A 20,459-nucleotide genomic window follows, 5' to 3' on the forward strand; every position below is an offset into this window, starting at 1 on the left:
AATTCTTTCAAGCCCTTTTGTTCCAGAGATTTAAAGGTTTATCAGTTTAAAGCCCAGGGAGAAGATGACGCTGAGTGGCCTGAAGGTGTCTACTACGAAGGGAAAAGTGACGGTGGCGTGGAAGAGGTGACCCTCTCCACAACCTTGGAACGTCTGCAGCAGCAACAGATCAAGAAGCTGTGCACTAGGTTCGCCCCATTGTTCTCAGCCACCCCAGGACGGACTGAACGGGCATACCACTCCATTGACACAGGTAATGCTCACCCAATTAGAACCTCACCCTACCGGGTGTCTCCTCATGCCCAAACTGCTATAGAACGGGAGATCCAAAACATGCTATAGGTAGGTATAATCCGCTCCTCTACCAGTGCATGGGCCTCTCCAGTGGTTCTGGTACCCAAACCAGGTGGGGAAATATGCTTTTGCATGGACTACTGTAAGCTAAATGCTGTAACTCGTCCTGACAACTATCCAATGCCACCCACCGATGAGCTATTGGAAAAATTGGGATGTGCCCAGTTCATCTCTACAATAGACTTAACCAAGGGGTACTGGCAAGTACCGCTAGATGAACCCGCCAAAGAAAGGTCAGCCTTCATCACCCACGCGGGGGTGTATGAATTTAATGTGCTTCCTTTCGGGCTGCGAAATGCACCCACCACCTTCCAAAGACTTGTAGATGGTCTCCTAGCAGGATTGGGAGAATATGTGGTTGCCTGTCTCGATGATGTGGCCATTTTTTCTGATTCATGGCCCGAACACCTGGAAAAAGTCTTTGAGCGCATCAGGCAGGCAGGACTAACTGTTAAGGCTAAAAAGTGTCAAACAAGCCAAAACAGAGTGACTTACCTGGAACACCAGGTGGGTCAAGGAACCATAAACCCCCTACAGGCCAAGGTGGATGCTATCCAAAAGTGGCCTGTCCCAAAGTCCAAGAAACAGGTCCAATCCTTCTTAGGCTTGGCTGGGTATTACAGGCGATTTGTACCACACTACAGCCAAATCGCTGCCTCAGTAACAGACCTGACCAAAAAGACCCAGCCGAATGCAGTTAAGTGGACTAATGAGTGTCAGAAGGCCTTTACCCAGCTTAAGGCAACACTCATGTCTGACCCTGTGCTAAGGGCCCCAGACTTTGACAAACCATTCCTAGTAACCACAGATGCATCTGAGCGTGGTGTAGGAGCAGTTTTAATGCAGGAAGGACCGGATCAAAACTTCCATCCTGTCGTGTTTCTCAGCAAGAAACTGTCTGAGAGGGAAAGCCACTGGTCAATCAATGAAAAAGAATGCTATGCCATTGTGTATGCCCTGGAAAAGCTACACCCATACTTTTGGGGACAGTGGTTTCAGCTAGAAACCGACCATGCTGCGCTAAAGTGGCTTCATACTGCCAAGAGAAACAACAAAAAACTTCTCCGATGGAGTTTAGCTCTCCAAGATGTTGATTCTGAAATTCAACACATTTCAGGAGCTTCTAACAAAGTAGCTGATGCACTCTCCCGTGAAAGTTTCCCAGAATCAACTGGTTAAAAATTGTCCTTGAAATGTGGAAAACCTTGTAGTTTTACATAATTAGTAGTATATGTAAAGGTGGATGTGTTTTATTAATCTGTTTATTCTAAAGTTCTAGGAAGAAATCACCGCCAGTGTGGTTCCACACTGTCTGAGATTTGGGGGGCGTGTCATAAACAGATGGTTAAGGGTTTATGTCTCTTATATCTGTAAAGGGTTAAGAAGCTCAGTGAACCTGGCTGACACCTGACCAGAGGACCAATGGGGGGACAAGATACTTTCAAATCTTGGTGGAGGGAAGTCTTTGTTTGTGCTGTTTGTTTTGTTCGTTGTTCGCTCTTGGGGCCAACAGGGACCAGACGTACACCCAGGTTTTCTCCAATCTTTCTGAATCAGTCTCTCATGTTTCAAAATAGTAAGTACTAGCCAGGAAAGGCGGATTAGTCTTATGTTTGTTTTCTTAACTTGTAAATGTGTCTTTTGCTGGAAGGATTTTTACCTCTGTTTGCTGTAACTTTGAATCTCAAGCTGTGGGGGGAAGTCCCTCTGGTCTGTATGAATCTGAATACCCTGTAAGCATTTACCATCCTGATTTTACAGAGATAATTTTTACTTTTTCTTTCTTTAATTAAAAGCTTTCTTTTTAAGAACCTGATTGATTTTTCCTTGTTTTGGAATCCAAGGGATTGAATCTAAACTCACCAGGGATTGGTGGGGGGAAAAGGAAGGGAATGGTTAATTCCTCTTTGTTTTAAGATCCAAGGAGTTGGATCTGTATAGCTTCCCAAGGCAACCCAGGGAGGGGAAATTCTGGGAGGGGGAAGGGTGGGGGATGGTTTATTTCTCCTTGTTTTAAGACCCAAGGGGTTTGGGTCTTGGGTTCCCCAGGGAAGGTTTTGGGGGAACGGGAGTGTGTCAAACACTATATTTTGGCTGGTGGCAGCGTACCAAATTTAAGCTAGTAATTAAGCTTAAAAGTGATCATGCAGGTCCCCACTTTTTGGACGCTAAAGTTCAAAGTGAGGAAAAGACCTTGACAGACCTCTATCATATCCCCCCTTAGTCATCTCTTTTCTAAACTGAACAGTCCCAGTCTTTTTAACCTCTCCTCATATGGAAGTTGTTCCATACTCCTAATCCTTTTAGTTGTCCTTCTCTGTACTTTTTCCAATTCTAGTATACCTTTTTGGTGAGGGGGCAACCAGAACTGCAGCCAGTATTCAAGGTGTGGACATAACAAGGATTTATATAGTGGTGTTATGATATTTTCTGTCATATTGTGGATCCCTTTCCTAATGGTTACTAATATTCTGTTAGCTTTTACGGATAAAAGAAGACTAATAGTTTCTGCTGATACAATATTTTATATCTGCAGAGAAGTATTTGGCAGATAAACTTTATGAAGGTCAAATTTCAACTTAAAGTCCAGATTCAGAGTTTTCGTATTTTAATGTGAAATACCATACACCCACATAAGTCACATCAATCTTTGTTATTAGCTAAAAATATTTAGTAGGAAAGAGTAATAGAAACTAAATAACAGCAGGCATCTGTTTGGAGTGTGGCTTTTATAAATGGCAATTCTTTTCTGAATAAAAAGTAGTTCTTGCAATTATAGATGATTCCCTTCAATCAGAGGCCCTCCTGTATTGTAGCTTCTCATGTTTAGTTATAAAACCCAGCAGTTTTTACTGTAGTTTCTCATAATAGGCAAGTAAGCTTCAATTTGCTACATTTTAGAAAGACCCTGCAATTGTACCTTTTGAATTGACATGTCATGTTACTGTTTTGACATAGTTATGATGATTAAGAGTAAAAAATCCTCTTCACTTTGAGTGCTGCCTTGAAAGGAAAAATAATATTCTGTTCTTTTGATTAGTCGTTAAAGCAATATTTCCTAATAATTGAGATTGTTTAAGAATTCTGTTTTATTGAGGATGTTTTGCCTGAAAGAAACTTATGGTTATTACAATTAATAGTAAGTATTTTAGCACAAAGTGTTCTGTGGCCACATTAAGCCTGAATAAAGCAAGTGCACTTAGTAAAGCACTAGGCTAAGTGAAACTGGAATTCTGAAAAGATACTGCCAGGACTGTAGGTTTTACTCTACATAAGGGATCATTCACTTGAATGTCAGTTAAAAGGACAGAAAGTTATGAGGATGGAGAGAGGACCAGATGCTAATCTTTATACAGAATTAACAATATACACAGTCATTTTCTCTTCCATTGTCTTACGCTGTCTACTTGTCTAACTGGATTACTTAACACTATAAATTAGATATCTGTAACAATTAAAACATTATGTAAACTAAATTTCCAGTACCTGCCTTCATAAATGGAATATTCAAGAAACTAGCATAGACATAAAACAGTTAAATGTCTAACAGGTTTTATATTATATAACAAAATGTATCTCTCTTTTTCAAATATGTGATTTAACTTTAAAGGGTAACTATTACAACTGAGAGAGAGGGTTTAATTTGAAAACCGCTTTTGAGATGGTTTGATGTATTTAACTGCCACCCAGTGGTCAGTCAGAATATTGCCATAGGTTTTTTGTTAAAGCTTGTACGAATATTATATAGTAGGAAGGCATAACAATGAAAACTATTTTCCTTGTTTTTTGTTTGATTGAAGATAATGATTTTCATATATTTTATTTTAAATACTGTAATGCTTAACCATTTCCCTCTCCTATATAAATTTTATTTCAATTACAATTCATTTGAAATATAAAGACTGAATGATAAAAAAGTTTTACCTATAATTGACTATATACTATGACTAACTTCTAGCTATTTGTCATTTAATCTCCATTCTTTTGTATTTTCATGCCACTGTTGTCTTATGCTTACCTCTGGCTGCCTTCACACATTGTCTGCATCTGCACACTTCTCCATCTTCTGCTCCACAGGGATACAAAACTGTACAGAGGTATACCACTTTCAAAGCCTGCGTGAAGAAGGAACTCTATAGCAGATAAGTTACGGTATGTGTTAGCTGCTTAGTCTTTCTAAGTGTGCTAGCATGCTGATGGGAATGGCTGCATGTTCAACTGCCACCATTCTGTTTTCCCATTACAGAATTAAGGAATAGATTATCAGAATGTGATCACCATAATATTTTACAAGGTCATATAATTCTATTTTTAGACTTAAGCCTCCGTCAGGCTATCATTGTTTTGTTGGCCTATTGCTTTGTTTGTTTCAAGAAAATACTCCGCCTTCTCCCACAGCACAGATTTTGTGAGTTTCTGTTGGTATTTTCTGTCTGTTCTGTAACTAGTTTTATTCATGCTTCAGATAACTCTATGATATATATGGTAGTAAATGCTTGTATAGTAACGGTAGATCTTTCCCTCCTCCCACTGAAAAATAGTTATTTAATTTAATTCCACTTTAGTTTGAAAATGTACATATTTTTAATAGCTTGGTGTATTTCTGACATTGCTGCTTGAATTATCTTTCTGTAGAAGGCATGTGTCGGTGCTTTTTTGTGATTTAAGGTTATAAATGCCAAGGTTTTTTCCTTTCTGTCCGTAATAATTATATATTGTATAGTAGCTACTCATGGGAGCATTAACAACTAGTTTAGCTCCCAAACATAGTTTATGAATGGAGTGAGAGAAAGGGGCTTATTAGAATCTGGACCCACATGCCTCATGTACCCAGGAACTCAGGTGGGATTGTACTCGGGCAGCTAGTCTGAGCCAAAACCCATGTAGCTGCAGCTATATTGCTAATTTTAGTATGCTAGCTCAAGGAGAGCTAGTGCGTGCAGGTCTAATTGAGCTGATAATTACACCTCCCAACTGCTGTGTAGATATACCCTTAGTGTTAGTCCTTCAGCAGAGTATCAAACACCTTTGCTGGGCAGGGCAGCTCTCAGGAGTGTAGTACAATAGATTGTCTTTGGGTATGTGCAGGCTTGTACTGTCTGTATCCAGTATTTCCACACACTCACAAGACAGAGCTCAGAATTTAACTAAGGGCTTGGCTACACTCAAAACTCCAAAGCGCTGCCGTGGGAGCACTCCCGCAGCAGCGCTTAGAAGTGCAAGTGTGGTCGCGGTGCCAGCGCTGGGAAAGAGCTCTCCCAGTGCTGCAGGTACTCCACCTCCCCGTGGGGATTAGCTTACAGCGCTGGGAGCCGCGCTCCCAGCGCTGGGGCACTGTTTACACTGGCACTTTACAGCGCTGTAACTTGCTGCACTCAGGGGTGTGTTTTCACACCCCTGAGCGAGAAAATTGCAGCGCTGTAAAGCGCCAGTGTAGCCAAGGCCTTAGACATATCCCACTCAGTCACATATGAAACTTAGAATCAATAGGACTTTATTTTCCAAAAAAGAAAACTAAATGTTGATTATACTTGGTAATTTAAAAATCATATGTGTGGGTCCAACTCAAATACTGCACTATTGTGTTAGTGCTTCAGAACTGGAAAGTAAGTCATTTTAAACAGACAAAACTCTAGTTTCTCTGCACAAGTGAAGTGAAATATAAATGACAGGTGAAGTGGTAAAAACAAAGTTATTTTTAAAATTCATCAGTTTAATAATCTAACTGGTTAATCACACAAGAAGAATTATTTTAGATTAATTCTGTCTTCACCTCTAAGGCTCACTCTTTTGATTCCCAGTTTCATAACCTGAGCATTATCGTTCTTTCCTTCGTTCCTACCTCATTCAATCTCTTGTTAACTGAAACCCCAATCCTGCAGTTTCTTTCAGGAGTATGGTACTTCGTTTTCTCTTCCCCAATAATCCTTACACATCCCCTTTTCCTGTACTGTTGTTACATGCCTTGACATACCTTTGTTTTTCCTTTTATAATTTAGATGATAACTTCAGGGAAGCTATCAGGTCTTAAATAGATTGGTAAAGTGCTGTACATTTACGGTGCCTTTTTAGTTCGTTTCAATAGTAAGTATTTACCAAATTGGAACAAAATGTTATCACTCAAAAGAACTCCAAAACATTAATATTAAACCTAGTAAAATTCTCTTGAGACACGAGAGGCTTTGTGCTTTAAGCATCAAGTTTAAGTGCCCATACTCACTGAAACCAGAGGTTTAAATCCAGGCAGAGTTAATTCATCCTTCAGACATAAATAAACTGAATACCATGCAGAGTACTACATGTAGACTCTTTCAAGTGAGACTGAAAAACTGAAGTCCTGTCTGATGTACTTGAACATTCTCTTGGAGCTTCTTGTAAGAGTTGCTGTTTTAACCCTCTTTGCCTTAGCTAAAATTCCCCCTTCCCTTGATGTGCACCAGTTGGTTAATGCCCTCCACCCTCGTGGCAGTTGCATTTCAGTAGTGATGTATGTACCATACCATATGTACTTTGTGAGGTAATTTTCGTTCCTTTTGGATAAAAGATGTAACATTCATTTATAATACTAATCTATGTTATGAAGATTGGTGAGATGAAATTGAAGCAAGCTTTGGCCAACTTTGTTAATTAAAAACATAAGTGATGTGATTTTGAGCCTGCTGCTCTTAGAGTTGTCTTGGGGACAGAACCTGCACTATTCACACTATACATATTCTGAAATGAAAGTGAGTTTATATACCCTTTTAAAAAGTCATTGCAAAAGTAAACCACAGAATAATTGAAAAGAGAATAAAGGCAGAGTCATTAACAGCAGTGAAACTGAACATTTATTTCAGAAAATTAATTAATTTAAACATCAACCTTATGTACAAAGAAACACGTAGTATGTCTGAAATATAAAAATCTACCACCTATATCACCCAAGATTAGATGCAATATAACTCTCAATTTTACTTTGTTCGAAATATAAATGTAAAGACTCTAAGTCTATACTTTGATATGATTTGTATGGTAGACATAGATCAGTGATAAAAAGAGATTAAAATATTTGGCATGCTTAATCATTGATTATACCACACTTTGAATCTGTACCCAAAAAGAAAGAGAAGCACATTCTGCTATGTGTTACATATCTCTAGATTGCACTAATGACATTTGCTTCACAACATGAAGTATGCTCCCCTTATAATAAATAATGAAATCTGTCCTTGGGGAACAAGATCCAAACTTTGCCTGGTTCAAACAGTAGACAAGACTTGCAGATCTTGTTTCTCTCTCTGTGGCTGTCCCTGCAGAGCATAGCGTGTGAATTAGCATCAGTAGGAGTTCACTTGGTTGAGGAGGAAAGGGAACAAGAAAGTGTTAAGAAAAGACAGTGAAAAACTGATATTATAAGTATGAATTCTAAAAGCTAATTTCTAGTTATGTTTTCTTATTCAGTTTCTCATCTGATATAAATGTTTTATACAAATAAGATTTAGATTTGTCATGTGGTAAATGTTTTAAAAAACTTTAATTTCTATGCATTCCCAATGTACAATTCTCGTAATAAAAGGCTATCTTTTTATACACTTAAACTTGACCATCATAACAAGCAATGTTAGGAAAACCAGCTAACTGTCTCGGAAACATTGTTGCTAGGTCTTTTCTCTGAAACAGTCAAAGTGAAAGGTGAGCAATGACTTCTCTTTACTGATTATGCAGAAAACTGCAATTACAAATCCAGTTTTAGTGTTGTGTGAACAATAGTCTTGTAGGTAGATGGATTATATTGGATAAAAAGATTGAATATAGTAATGACACAGTTTGTTTGGTTTATTGTTTAATTCTCTCAACTATTTTTCACTCTGAATTTTAGGGGAAATTTTAGATCATATTGGATTCGTAGCTGAAGAAAGTCTAGTTTTAAGCTCTGCAAGGAAGATTCTTACTCTCCAAAATGTGCTGTACTTCAGTCAGTGTTTGTTACACAGAGATATTTGTTATTTGACTGATGACTAGACTGTGTTCCCAGCCATTCAAGAGAGGAGCTAGCATCTCCCATTTCTTCTAGAAAGCGTATTGGCATTATGCCTCTCAATACAAGTATCAGCTGCTGGAACCTTTCCCTGCTGCCAGAGTCTTTCCCGCAGTTCACTTTTCACTGCAAAATATAACTATGCATACCTTACATGCTGCTGCTGCTACTGGTGTGCAGTGGCAGCAGTGGCTTATTTGTGATGGTAGATTTGGAAAGGCCATGTTAGGAACCTTCAGAGTCCATGTATGAAGCTTTTCCTCATTTAAATGTGCTGGATTGTAGGCTATCAAACTATATCAGATAATTTTTCATCTTGGAAGTTCTCAATTGATGGCCCTTAAGAATACAATACAAGACCCAATTGGGTTGTGTATCTAAATACATAGAGTGAGTATGTTAAATAGTCTAAAAAATAAGAAGACAATACACTCACTTAGAAAAGTGTGAAAACATTGGAGAGTATGGTTTTTAGAGGAAAAAATTATCCCTAATTTGATATACTGAGACTAGCTACAGCAGTGCTCGCACATTAGAAATACATAGATAAATAGCTAGAGTAGTGTGGTTTATTAGGGTATTTTTAAAAATAATGAGTTTATGCCCAGGAACAATTGATGAATCTATCTTATAAATTTGAAAGTAAAGATAAATCTATGGTTCCCTTGCCCCTGTTGCTGTAGTATCTGATCTCTTCTTTATCTTTAATGTATGTAAGTAGATTACACAAGATGCAAGTGAGCAGGGAACTAAGAAACAGATTCAGTGATGTGTTGGAGGTCAAACAGGAAGTCTTGCAGAGCATGGAATTGAACGTTAGACTTCTGGGTCCCATGTTGGAACTCTAACCACTAGACCATCTTTGCACCCTACTCAGCATACTCTCTACTGGGTATTTGTCAATGTCGCAGAACTGCAGTACCATTCAGCCTAATAGTAATTTTTTATTGGATGGCCCAGGATTGAAATAACAGAAATCTCATAGTTCAGAATTGACATAACAGTGCAAAGAAGTTTGTGTATCGTCTGTCTTCATTTTATACTTGGCTATAACCACTGCCATGAGTCTTTCACAAGCACCAAGAAATTTTGGTATTTTTATTTTATTGTGTAAAAATGTGAACCTTTTGAAACAGCTATGAAAATAAAGAAATTATCTTAAAAGCAGGACACTTCTGAACAAAAGGATATGTTTTCATTTAGCTACCAATATAGACTAAGTTATTGGGTGAATACTAACCAGGTGCTTGGCAGTGGAGGTGCAGTTCTGGAAACCACTTACTTACCTTCAGACAGATCCACAACCATGTTTATGTGCAAAGATCTGCATGTCAGACCTGAAGAAGAGCTCTGTGTAAGCTCAAAAGCTTGTTTCTCTCAACAGAAGATTGTCCTATAAAAGATATTACTTTGCCTGTTTTCTCTCCCTAATCTGAGGATTTAGCACTTCCTGGTTGTAGTCATGAAAAATTTACCTAGTTTGTATGAACACCTGTAAAATATAATCTAGTGTCAAGAATTTAATGCACAGTGTCTGTTTCTAATTCTATACTTGTTCATTTTTAACAGGAGACCCCAAAATATGGTTTGAAGGGTTACTATGTTTGTGTGACAACTGTAACAAGCAAACATTTAAGAGAGCTCTGGAAGCAGTTTAGGAGTCGAGATATGCTAAGATAAAAAAATGAAGGAGAGAAAAAACTTCAGCATTTGGTTGCTACTATTTTTCCTAGATACTGTGTGTGAAAAACGGCATAATACAGGTAAACTATGTATCTTTCACTTGCAGCACTATGCACTGAATCATCACTGGGTTTTTTCACTTGATTTGCTGATCTATTCATGGATTTTTTCAACCACTTTTTCAGTATGTGTTTTGTTTTAGGGGTTGACTTACACTTTTATAGGCCAGACGACAGTGTATCTTAAAGAATGTGTTTTTAAAGATATTTGTTGTTTGTATTTGTATTGAGATGTGCCTTTCATTTAAAGAATTTTTTTTTTCATTCTGGTGAATGTGCCTTTTGGCAGTGGTGAAAAATTATTTCCATGTAGAGGGGATGTGAATTTGTTTTTAGAAAATGAATATTATATGAAGTTTGTGTTAAAACAGGGATGAGAATGCATTCTGTAGCACAACAATTGCATGAGTGTGGAATGTACAGGTTGTAAGTACTCATGAGCCAACAAAGCTGTCATTTAAAAACAACTATAAGTAGCAGTTGTGATATAGGATAATGTGAATTATTGATTAAGGGGTTAATTAATTAAGAGGTACTGATGTCCAACAGCTGTAAGTCTTACTATTATAATCTTATTGATTCAGTTTAATAAAATCTCCTGATTTTAAGATTTCTAATTGTGTACAATATAATGAAAATAAAATGTCATCTTATTAGCTAATATTTTTATCATGTTAGTTAATACAATGCTATTTAATATATAGCATTGTGTTTCTGTAACTTTTTTGCCAGAGTATGGATTTCAGCTTAGTTATGTATTACTTGTTAATAATGCACTTTACTTAAAAGCTGGACATGGTATGAGGCAGAAATTAATCCTATCTAGTTTTGCTAGACTGGCATGCAGTAGTGAACAAATATTGCCCCCAGGTTGTAGCTTTAAAAAAATTAAAAGGAATGTAGGCAATAGCACAGAACTACAGCCAGTTACAAAATGTTACAATGATAAATGTAAATACCAGGAGACTTTGGAATTCTACCTGAATCAAATTCTAGAATTAAATAATAAGGCTTTAATACACCTATGGGTTATGCAAGCAATCTGTAGCCTCCCTGGCCTCCTGTCTGTCTATTTCTATGTAATGAACAATGATTTTGTTATTGTTTTGTTGCTGTTGAATTAAGCCCTAAAAGGTCATGATTAATGGAGCACAATTTTGCTTGTTTTTACATATCCTGAGTCTTTTTTGTTTGGCTGGGGGATGGCAGATTTGTCTCAATGTAGCGATCGAATTTAAAAGTTTTGTACTGCTTTTACAAGGCTGATAGCATAAAGTAAATAAAACCCCAAATACTAACTCACTTTAACATACAATTTTAATGTCACTCTTAAGAAAATTTATTGACTAGGAAATTAATTAGTATTTACATAAAAGCAATCTGTGCATGAAAACAGGGATTATCTAATTTTAATCTATTTACACTATCAGTTGTAAAAAAAAAAGTTTGGTTTAGTGGTGCACTTCAGTCTTAAATCAACTATTAGACACAACATATTGTTTTTAATCTTTCATTGTTATCACGAACACAACAAAGAGTTTTTTTTTTTCATCATGTAGAATGTAGCTGTCTGTCACTCAAAGATACTACATGGTCTTTAAATGCATGAACCAAAAAGTATATGTTTTGCTTCTTTGTTAATAAGCTTAAGTTCCAGGACTAATCAGTTTACCAAGATTTTATTCATTTTTTTAATTGACTTTTAAAAACTTTTTTTTGAGAAATTCCACTGTAAGAATTTCAAAAAAATTAATGTTAGAATGTTTTATTTTGGCATGGCTTATCTGGCTTTTGGTAAAAATTATATAATAGGAAAATACTAGCTAGAAAAATGTCCAAAATATTCTATTGTAGACAGCATTTCGATGATAAATACTCATGCAGTCCCTACTTCACTCCCCTCCCCCAGCTGACAACTAGAAAATCAGAGATTTGGACTAATGCTGATAGGCCCTGATGTTGTAATTGACAGTATGCAGTGGACTGCTTTTTCGATGTGCAATCAATTGCAAGACCAATCACAATGTATGTAAAATCTTGGTATCACTTTTCCAATTTGTATATTTCTCTATATGGTGCCTAAGTACAGTAGACTGGCATAAAAGAGAATATATAAGTGACAGATTAGTCCATAAGACTGCTTTCTGCTTTTGTTTAATAATACAATAACAATGTATGTAACGGTACACTAATATGAAAAAATATGCTTGTCATATTTGTGTTTACCTCAAAATAAACTCACTTAAAACAAACTAATTTCCTTTGTTGCAGTGCAGATTAATCAAATTCAGAACTGGCATTAGGGGTGGGCGGAGTAGGCAACTGCCCGAGATGCCATTCTAAGGGGAGACACCTCCAGAGCAGGGGTGCTTCTCCTCACCCTGCTGCTTGGCTCCGCTGCCATCTGCTGCTGCTCCCGCCACTGCCCTTCACCTTGGAGCAGCCCCTGGCCAAGCTGTTCCCAGGAGTTTGCTGTGCAGAGCAGTGGCAGGAGGCTGATGTTGGGGTGTCCGCCTCCCCCCACCTATATACCCGGTCTCCTCTGAGCTGGGGTGGGGGTAGTCTGCACTGCTGCTTCTGAATCAGGAGTGGGAGCTGCTGGCGGGGGCTGCTGTCTGAACAAGCCTTCAGACTAGTGAGTGCTGTGCTGAAAGTGACAGTGTGCTGTCTCTCACATTCCCCAACACACACTGTCTCTCTCATACTTCCCCAACACACACATTCTGTCTCTCTCACTCACTCACACACACACACACACTCTCTCTCTCTCTCACTCCCCCAAAACAGACACTGTCCCCCAGCCCCAAATAACAGTATTCTTCTAGAATGTAAATTTAGCTTGTACTCATCTTATCAGTGCCAGTTTAAAAAACATTAGCTAAATACATAATTTTAGACACTATGCAGAGGAAGGTCACTTTTTTCAAGTTGTATTTTTAGTTATAGCTGTAAAATAACTTAAAATTTGTATGAAAATAAATTCAGTTCCAGGTATGATACAGATAGCAATGATATGGTCAAATGTTAGTGAAGCATGTACATGATTGTGATTGGTAAACATAAATGACAAAATACTTAGAAAAATAAATCCCTGATCTTAATAAAAGAGAAAAACTTTTTGTTAAAATTTAGTAAATACATTTTTAGTAGAATGAAAATCAATTAACTACAATAGGATTGATAATGCCAGTGACCTAGAATTTGTTAGAGGAGGTAAAGGGATATTATGCAGATTGCATTTATTTTTAGTTATCTCTGCTAAAGATAGTTTACAAAGTATCAAACTTGTGTTTCTGATATCTGTGTTAAAGCTCCAGAATTGATATTTGAAGGCTTGAGATTGGGAGTATCTTGCTGTATTATCTCTAGATTGTTCTAAATGTACATATAAATTTAAAATATGGTTTTAATTGGGGTTTGTATGTATTCTTTCTTTATATAGCAATTAGATGCAGTGCTCCTGTCAGCTAATTCCTAAGTTATTATCTACAAAAAGAACCCTAGAGTTTTCAGGTGCCTAAGTAGCCTCTGGAATAATGGTTAAAGTTGCCCAACGCCCCCAAAATCTGAAATGGCACCCCTGCTGAACCAGGAGTGGCCAGAGGGCTGCAGGAGGGTTGTGGGCTCTGTCAAGATGCAGCCCCCATGTGACTGCACAAAGCACGCCTTGAGCTTCAGGCAGAGTGCCAGGCACCACGAGCCACCGCAGCAGTGCAGAAGTAAGGGTGGCCATATACCGTGCCACCCTTACTTCTGCGCTGCTGGCTGTGGTGTTGCCTTCAGAGCAGGGCTGCTATCAGGCCGCCATGCCAGTGCTTAATTTGTGCCAGGACTGAGCTCTAGCACCTCTTTCAATACAAAAAGCAGTGGGGGAGGCAGTGGAGCCTAGAGGTGATGGGGGGTGGAGCCCGTGGAGGCCGGGGTGATGGGAGGGTGGGGCACCAGTGGGGTATGGGAGAGCACCAAAATACAAATTCACCCATGGTGCCATTATCTCTAAGGCTGGGATTGCCAATTTTGGGTGGACATGTTCCTGGAGGTTTCATCACATGACAGAATCTTTAATTACAGACTAGTCTTTAATTCCTGGACACTCCTGGACAATCCTGGAGGGTTGGTAACCATACCTAAGGCCAGCCCTGGTCAAATTATTTTCTTTTTATAACGTTTTCTTGGTATTCACCACATAAAAGAGTATCATGAATCATAATTTCCCACTTTATCACAAAACAATTGTGCTCTTGATTTCTTTAGTAACTTTTGTAGATGTGTGACAGGATGCCCTCTGAACTCTCCCCAGCCTGGGCTGTCTCTCACAATGCCTTGCTATTGACTAGCAGCAACCCCTCCAGGAGCTGTGATCAATCAGCACAACTGCAGGTGGAGCCCCACATCCCACTATATTGCAATATGGGCAGTGCAAATTTATTAATTGGTTCAGCACTTCAACAATGGAAAGTGGACATACATCAGCCTTTGCCAACCTGAGCAGATTTGTCCCACACTTCATACAAATTCACTGGTAAAAATAAACAATTAAAACAAATGTATTGACTATAAAAGGTAGATATTAAGTGATAGGCAAAAAGTCAGAGTTAGTTACCAAAAGAAATAAAATATAAGTACACAGTCTAGATTAGGTATAGAATGTCACAAAATGTATATGCTGTCCTGCCACAGACTTCTGCACAGAGAGGACAAAGGTTCAAGGACACATAGGTGAAGCAAAGCAAGACAGTGGGAGATGCCATCTGGTGGGGGTTCACCCTCTGGATATGGAGCAGGGTGGTATAGTTGGCTAAAGAGATCATTGCAATAGCCTGTCCCAAATTGGCTAGCAGACTGGAAAATGTATATGCTGCAACTAAATAATGTGGAGGCACTAATAGGGGGCAAGGTTTTGGCTGAGGAGCTTGCTGAACTGTTAATGTTGACTTTTCAATTGCTCTTGGTACACTGGGGAAGTTTCAGAAGACTGGCAGAGAGCCAGTGTTGTACCAATATTTAAAATGAGTAATGGGATGACCCAGGTAATTATAGGCCTGCCAGTCTGACTTTGATCACAGACAAGATAATAGAGTGGCTGATACGGGAGTTGATAAAAAATTAAAAGAGGGTAATATAATTAATGCCAGTCAACGTGGGTTTATGAAAAATAGATTCTGTCAAACTAATTTGATATCTTTTTTTTGAGGAGGCTAAATTTGGTTGGTGAAAGTATGTGGTGACGTGATCTACTTTCATCCTCTGAGCCTTACAGCAGGTAGTTAAATTGTATGTGCTTTGTTTCAAGACTATGGTTTCTGGCTGCAAATGATGAACTTCATCCAGCTCACGTCAGTCCTTTATTCAGGAGACACAAACGTCTCCTCTCCCATAAATCTCCAGTTATGGATTTTTCTCTGCTGCTTGGTCACATATGGTCCCTCACTCACCTGACCAGAAATAGAAAACAACTAACTTGGATGCTGAATTAAGTCAAATAGGAATGTTCAGACATCTCTACATGGAAGAGGGGTTGAAGCTTCAGGGCAGGAAGCTAGCTACAGAAGAACTTCCAGGGAGCTTTTACTTTGCCCCCAACCCACCTTATTAGATTTTTTTTAAGGCCATCAGGGACTATTTTAATAATCTTGTCTGATCTGCATAATACAGGCCATAGAACCTTACCCAGTAATATCTGCACCAATCATGTATTTTAGAAAGACATGCAATCTTGGTTTGAAGACTCCAAGGGATGGAGAGGTAAGCTGTTCTAATAGTTAATTATACTCATTGCTATAAAATTCTTCCCTATTTCTAGTGTGAATTTGTCTAGCTTCAGTTTTCAACCATTGGATACTGTTAGCCTTTTTCTGCTAAATTAGAGAGCCCTCTACAATCTGAAATCTTTTCCCTATGTAGATGCTTGTTAACTGTCATCAAGTCACTTCTTAGCCTTCTCTTCAATAGATATAGATTGAGTTGTTTCCATTTTGAGACTCTAAGGGCTAGGCATATCCATGCAATTAAAAATAGAATTTCTGCCATAATACTGAATATATTTACTAAATCTGAAAAATAGGTTTCCAAAGAGTAAAATCTTCCGAATCTTGAATATGGCCATTTGTCATAACTTCCTCATCATCATCTTCCATTCATTATCCCTCACAATAAATGTATCGAATAAATTATTCTTTGTAATTATTCACTCCAATGCAGTACTAAGACGTCAACCAATTTTGCAAGTTTATAGAGAACTGACTTCACTGTAAAGTCCACACAATTCTAACTACCTGCAAACTCTGCCCCATTGGTCATCCATTCAATTATTCTGTATGTGTCAGTATGGAGGCTGGAGTGGGAACGGGGCTGAGCTGAATTCCCAGTCATAACAATGTGGATAGATCGTTCCTCACAACCCCATGCCTTACTGATCATTTCCTCACTCATCCATTTGTCCCCCACTGCTTGTTCTACCCAGCACTACCACTACTGGTAGAAAGTAGAAGAGGCAGTGTTGTGCAGTACCACATTGGGGAAGAGAGAAAGCAAATACAGGGACAGAACCGAGAAACAAGCAGGATCTCTCCTTTCCTTATAGGACCCACCCCACAAAATGGGAACCCCCCAGTTTTAGTAGCATTTTCCTGATTTCATTGGTATAGTCTGAGATGACCTCAAGAAAGGTTTGTCATGAAGCAAACAAGCGAACTTGGGTTGACCATGTCAGACAGGGTAATAGGAAAGTGGTCAGGTATTTGCTACGGAATTGGAGTAATGACCGTGCTGCACATTAAGTGATAGTCTGCTGTCTGGGTTGCTGGAGGAAGTTTTGTTCCTCTTTAAGGGATAGAAAGAGGTGGAGTGACTTTGCAGCAGCAGTGGCAGAGCTGATCATGGGTAACCAGAAGAGAGGGGACATTATATAAGTACATGCCAGGCAGGAGAAGCCCTCGTTTACCTGCACCAGGCAGAGCAGCAAGGACTTTAGCTCTTTAATCTTCATGGCACCCTGTGGTAGTAGGAAAATGAGAGCAGGAAAAGGGGGGAGGAATCCCCCTCATTCCAGTCCACGGAGGGAGAAGCAGGCATTGGGCGGGGGGATAGCTCAGTGGTTTGAGCATTGGCCTGCTAAACCCAGGGCTGTAAATGCAATTCTTGAAGGGGCTGTTTAGGGAACTGGGGTAAAAATCTGTTTGGGGATTGGTCCTGCTCTGAGCAGGGGGTTGGACTAGACCTCCTGAGGTCCCTTCCAACCCTGATATTCTATTATTCTATGATTTAATAACAAGAAGGGGAGGCAGAGCAAATTTCAGGCATAGCTCTGAGCCATAACAGATCAGTAAGGATGCGGGGAAGTCCCCGCCACCAGCCTGCTGCTCCAGTAGTACGCAGTTAATGGGAGAAGGGGTAGGGGATCCAGCCTCAGGCTTCTCTCTAAGTCATTGCAGGTGAGGAGTGGCTCCACCTGACAGCCAGGCATAGTCAGGCATGCTAGAGCAGAGAGGGAAGGGATTTTCAAACCCAGCACAGGGTGGATGAGGCAGCACTGGAGGAACCATGGGGAACACATGGGCAAGATGCTTGACCCAGGACTGGGGTTGGTAAATCCCAGGGTGCTCTGTCTGCTTATCAAGTGGATTCCTCTCAGCTGAGAGGTGATGTGGATCCTAGGGAACCAAATACCCCAATGGTGAATTGGCTGCATTTGCAGGTGGGACAGCCAACTGAGAATTGAGTCAAGTGGTCCAGGCAGTTGCTTCCAATATTGTTTCCACAGCACTGCAAGGCTTGCAAGATGCAGTGGGTTGCCCAGAGCTAGGGCAGTCATTTCAACAGATTGCAGGAGAGGTGAGCAACACTACTGGCAAGGGTGAGTTTGATGAGCACCAGATAGAGGTTGCAAGGGCAGGATGTGAAGGTGGGCTCCTTCTACCTAATGTGGCAATGGTTGTCTGTAGGAGGGATCTTGGGGGATTCAGGGACCTACCCCCCTTTTCCCTTTGGTGGACTTAAATGGTAGGGAGGAGAGGGTGGAGTAACAAATAGGATATGGGGAAGATTGGGTGTCCTAGAAGCTGTATCAGATATCTGGGGTACACACACCTTCTGTGAGTGCTAATGGTATTACACAGTTGTTACAAGTTACCCTTCAGTCATTGCAGCAGCTGGGAGCACCCATGGGTGGAGGGTCAGGAAAGAAAGTAATGGAAGCCCAGCATGGGTTTGAGTTTGAGAGACAGGTGATAGTCAGGTGGGGCAGACCCCTTGCCAGGGAGTGGGAGTCCTTAATGGATGGGAGATTTCTGGGCACTTCTCAACTCATCCATTGCCAAGGGACTGCAATTTGTGGAATAGAATTGCTGCCCCAGGAGTAGCTGGAGGGCAACAGGGCACTGAGGGTGCCCCAACAGGCAGTTTCACCTGCTAAGGGCAGTAGCATAGCTGGCGGGATTCCGCGGAAGCAGCCATTTGCCGTCAGGCCAGGAGGCGCAGAAGCGGCTCCTGCCAGCCGGCGCTGCCAGCCACAGGCCAGAGGAGCCGTGGGGCAGCAGGCTGGCGTGGAGCTGCGCCCGCCAGCCAGTGCTATCCACCACATGGCCAGAGGAGCTGTGAGGCTGCAGGCCGGTGTGGAAGCCGCGCCTGCCCAACGGCGCTGCCAGCCACACAGCCAGAGGAGCTGCAGAGCAGCAACGGCAGCCCGGTGTGGAAGTGGCGCCTGCCGGCTGGCGTTGCTCACCACACAGCTGGAGGAGCCGCAGGGCGGCAGGCCGGTGTGGAAGCACACACAGCCAAGCACTGGGACAGGAGCCGGGGACAGGCGGCAGCGCAGAAGGGAAAGTGAGTGGGGAAAGGGTCCGGTCTGGGGGCGTGGCCAGAGGGGGGAGCCAAGGGGGTGTGGCCAAAGGGGGAACCGGGGGGGTGCTTTTTTTATGTTTTTGCTCCCCCTACGCTGAAAACCTGGCTACACCACTGGGCTGACCCAGTGGGATTCATCTTCTCAGTACTACTAAGAATACAATTTTGAGAGAGGAACATGTGAACAAATTGTCATTGTTGCACAGGGAGGTGCTGACACACAGTAAGCCACAGCAGAGTAAGTAGGACAATGAAATGCTCAAGCGGCCAAGGTTGGTGAGAATATGGGAAAATTTGGAAGCTGCCTTCCTGATCCAGGTGAGAGTTATTGCAGAGGCTTACCCAGACAGGTGGCAGTATCACGTTAGGCTATATTTACATAGAGTATGGAATTTCTTTTCCATGTTCTCAATCATTATTTCATTTTAATCTGGCTAATGATATAAAGGTAAATTCAGCCCTCAGGTAAGTGAGTACAATTCCATTAATGCCAGTGGAGTTACATTAGAACTACATTTCACCCTAACAGAATGGCAGCAACTAGTGCTCTACGAAGCAACTGAAAAAGCCATATGCATCGCATGTATGCGATGCACACCGAAATATTCTCTATACCGCTTCATCTTTTTTCCTAATGTCACTGACAACCTACCATGCAGACATGTAAGTATTATATAACAAAAAGATTTTTAAAGATTCATTAACAGTTCAAAAACTAATGTATGCCTTTGTTTATTTACAACATTTCCTTGGCATGTCTTATGATTGATGAGCCATGTTTATTTCCTGCATACAGCTAAGGTAGCCTACAGTGCTGTAAATTGACTGATGAGGAAATTCTGATGCCATCAGAAATGTTCTGCTGCATGCAGGTGCTGTGTGAATACTCACATAATTTTAAGTAAATAAAAAGCAATACAATACTTCTTCCTTTTTCTATGATCCTTGAGAAAGCATGCGAGGGCTGAGACAATCAGATATTGGAATACACCTCTACCCCGATATAACGCTGTCCTCGGGAGCCAAAAAATCTTACTGCATTATAGGTGAAACCATGTTATATTGAACTTGCTTTGATCCTCCAGAGCGCTGCTTGACTGTTATATCCAAATTCGTGTTATATCGGGTCATGTTGTAGAGCTGTATTAAAATATTAGTCTGACAATGCAGTGTTCATAAATATAATAATAGCACTTATATAGCTTTTTAAATCCTCAAAGTACTATACCAACATTCACTTGCCATGTTATGCCTGGAGTTTCCAGCTGCCAGCTCCTCATTATATAGCAAAATAGGAAATGGAATAACAGATCAGATCAGTGATCCATCTAATGCAAGTACCCTATGTCTGACAGTGGACAGTGCCAGATACTTCGGAGGAAGGTGGAAGAAGCCAAATGGAATGACTTGCCTCTCTTTCTTCCTAACTCATGTCAGTAAATGGTTGGCACATGTCCTGAAGCAGGAAGTGTTTTATCCCTCATACTTTTAAAAACTATTTTATG

The 20,459-nt window shown here is 40.2% G+C and overlaps 1 protein-coding gene across 5 annotated transcripts in view; it reads left to right on the forward strand.

The window, feature by feature from the left end:
- The window catches only part of MICU3 (mitochondrial calcium uptake family member 3), a 114,644-nt gene extending 101,117 nt beyond the window's left edge, over nucleotides 1–13,527 (forward strand). For 2 of the 5 annotated variants that reach the window (XM_030565633.1, XM_030565637.1), the window contains 2 exons: nucleotides 4,432–4,506; nucleotides 9,941–10,028. In XM_030565633.1, the coding sequence (XP_030421493.1) occupies nucleotides 4,432–4,500 (69 nt within the window). In that variant the 3' untranslated portion in view covers nucleotides 4,501–4,506; nucleotides 9,941–10,028. Of the gene's footprint in view, nucleotides 1–4,431; nucleotides 4,507–9,940 lie in introns of all 5 variants that reach the window. The other 3 variants (XM_030565636.1, XM_030565634.1, XM_030565632.1) reach the window with 2 other exon arrangements.
- The last annotated feature ends 6,932 nt before the right edge of the window (nucleotides 13,528–20,459 follow it).

This window comes from Gopherus evgoodei, chromosome 5 (genome assembly GCF_007399415.2).
Source record: "Gopherus evgoodei ecotype Sinaloan lineage chromosome 5, rGopEvg1_v1.p, whole genome shotgun sequence".
In the NCBI taxonomy this organism is placed as follows: domain Eukaryota; kingdom Metazoa; phylum Chordata; order Testudines; family Testudinidae; genus Gopherus; species Gopherus evgoodei.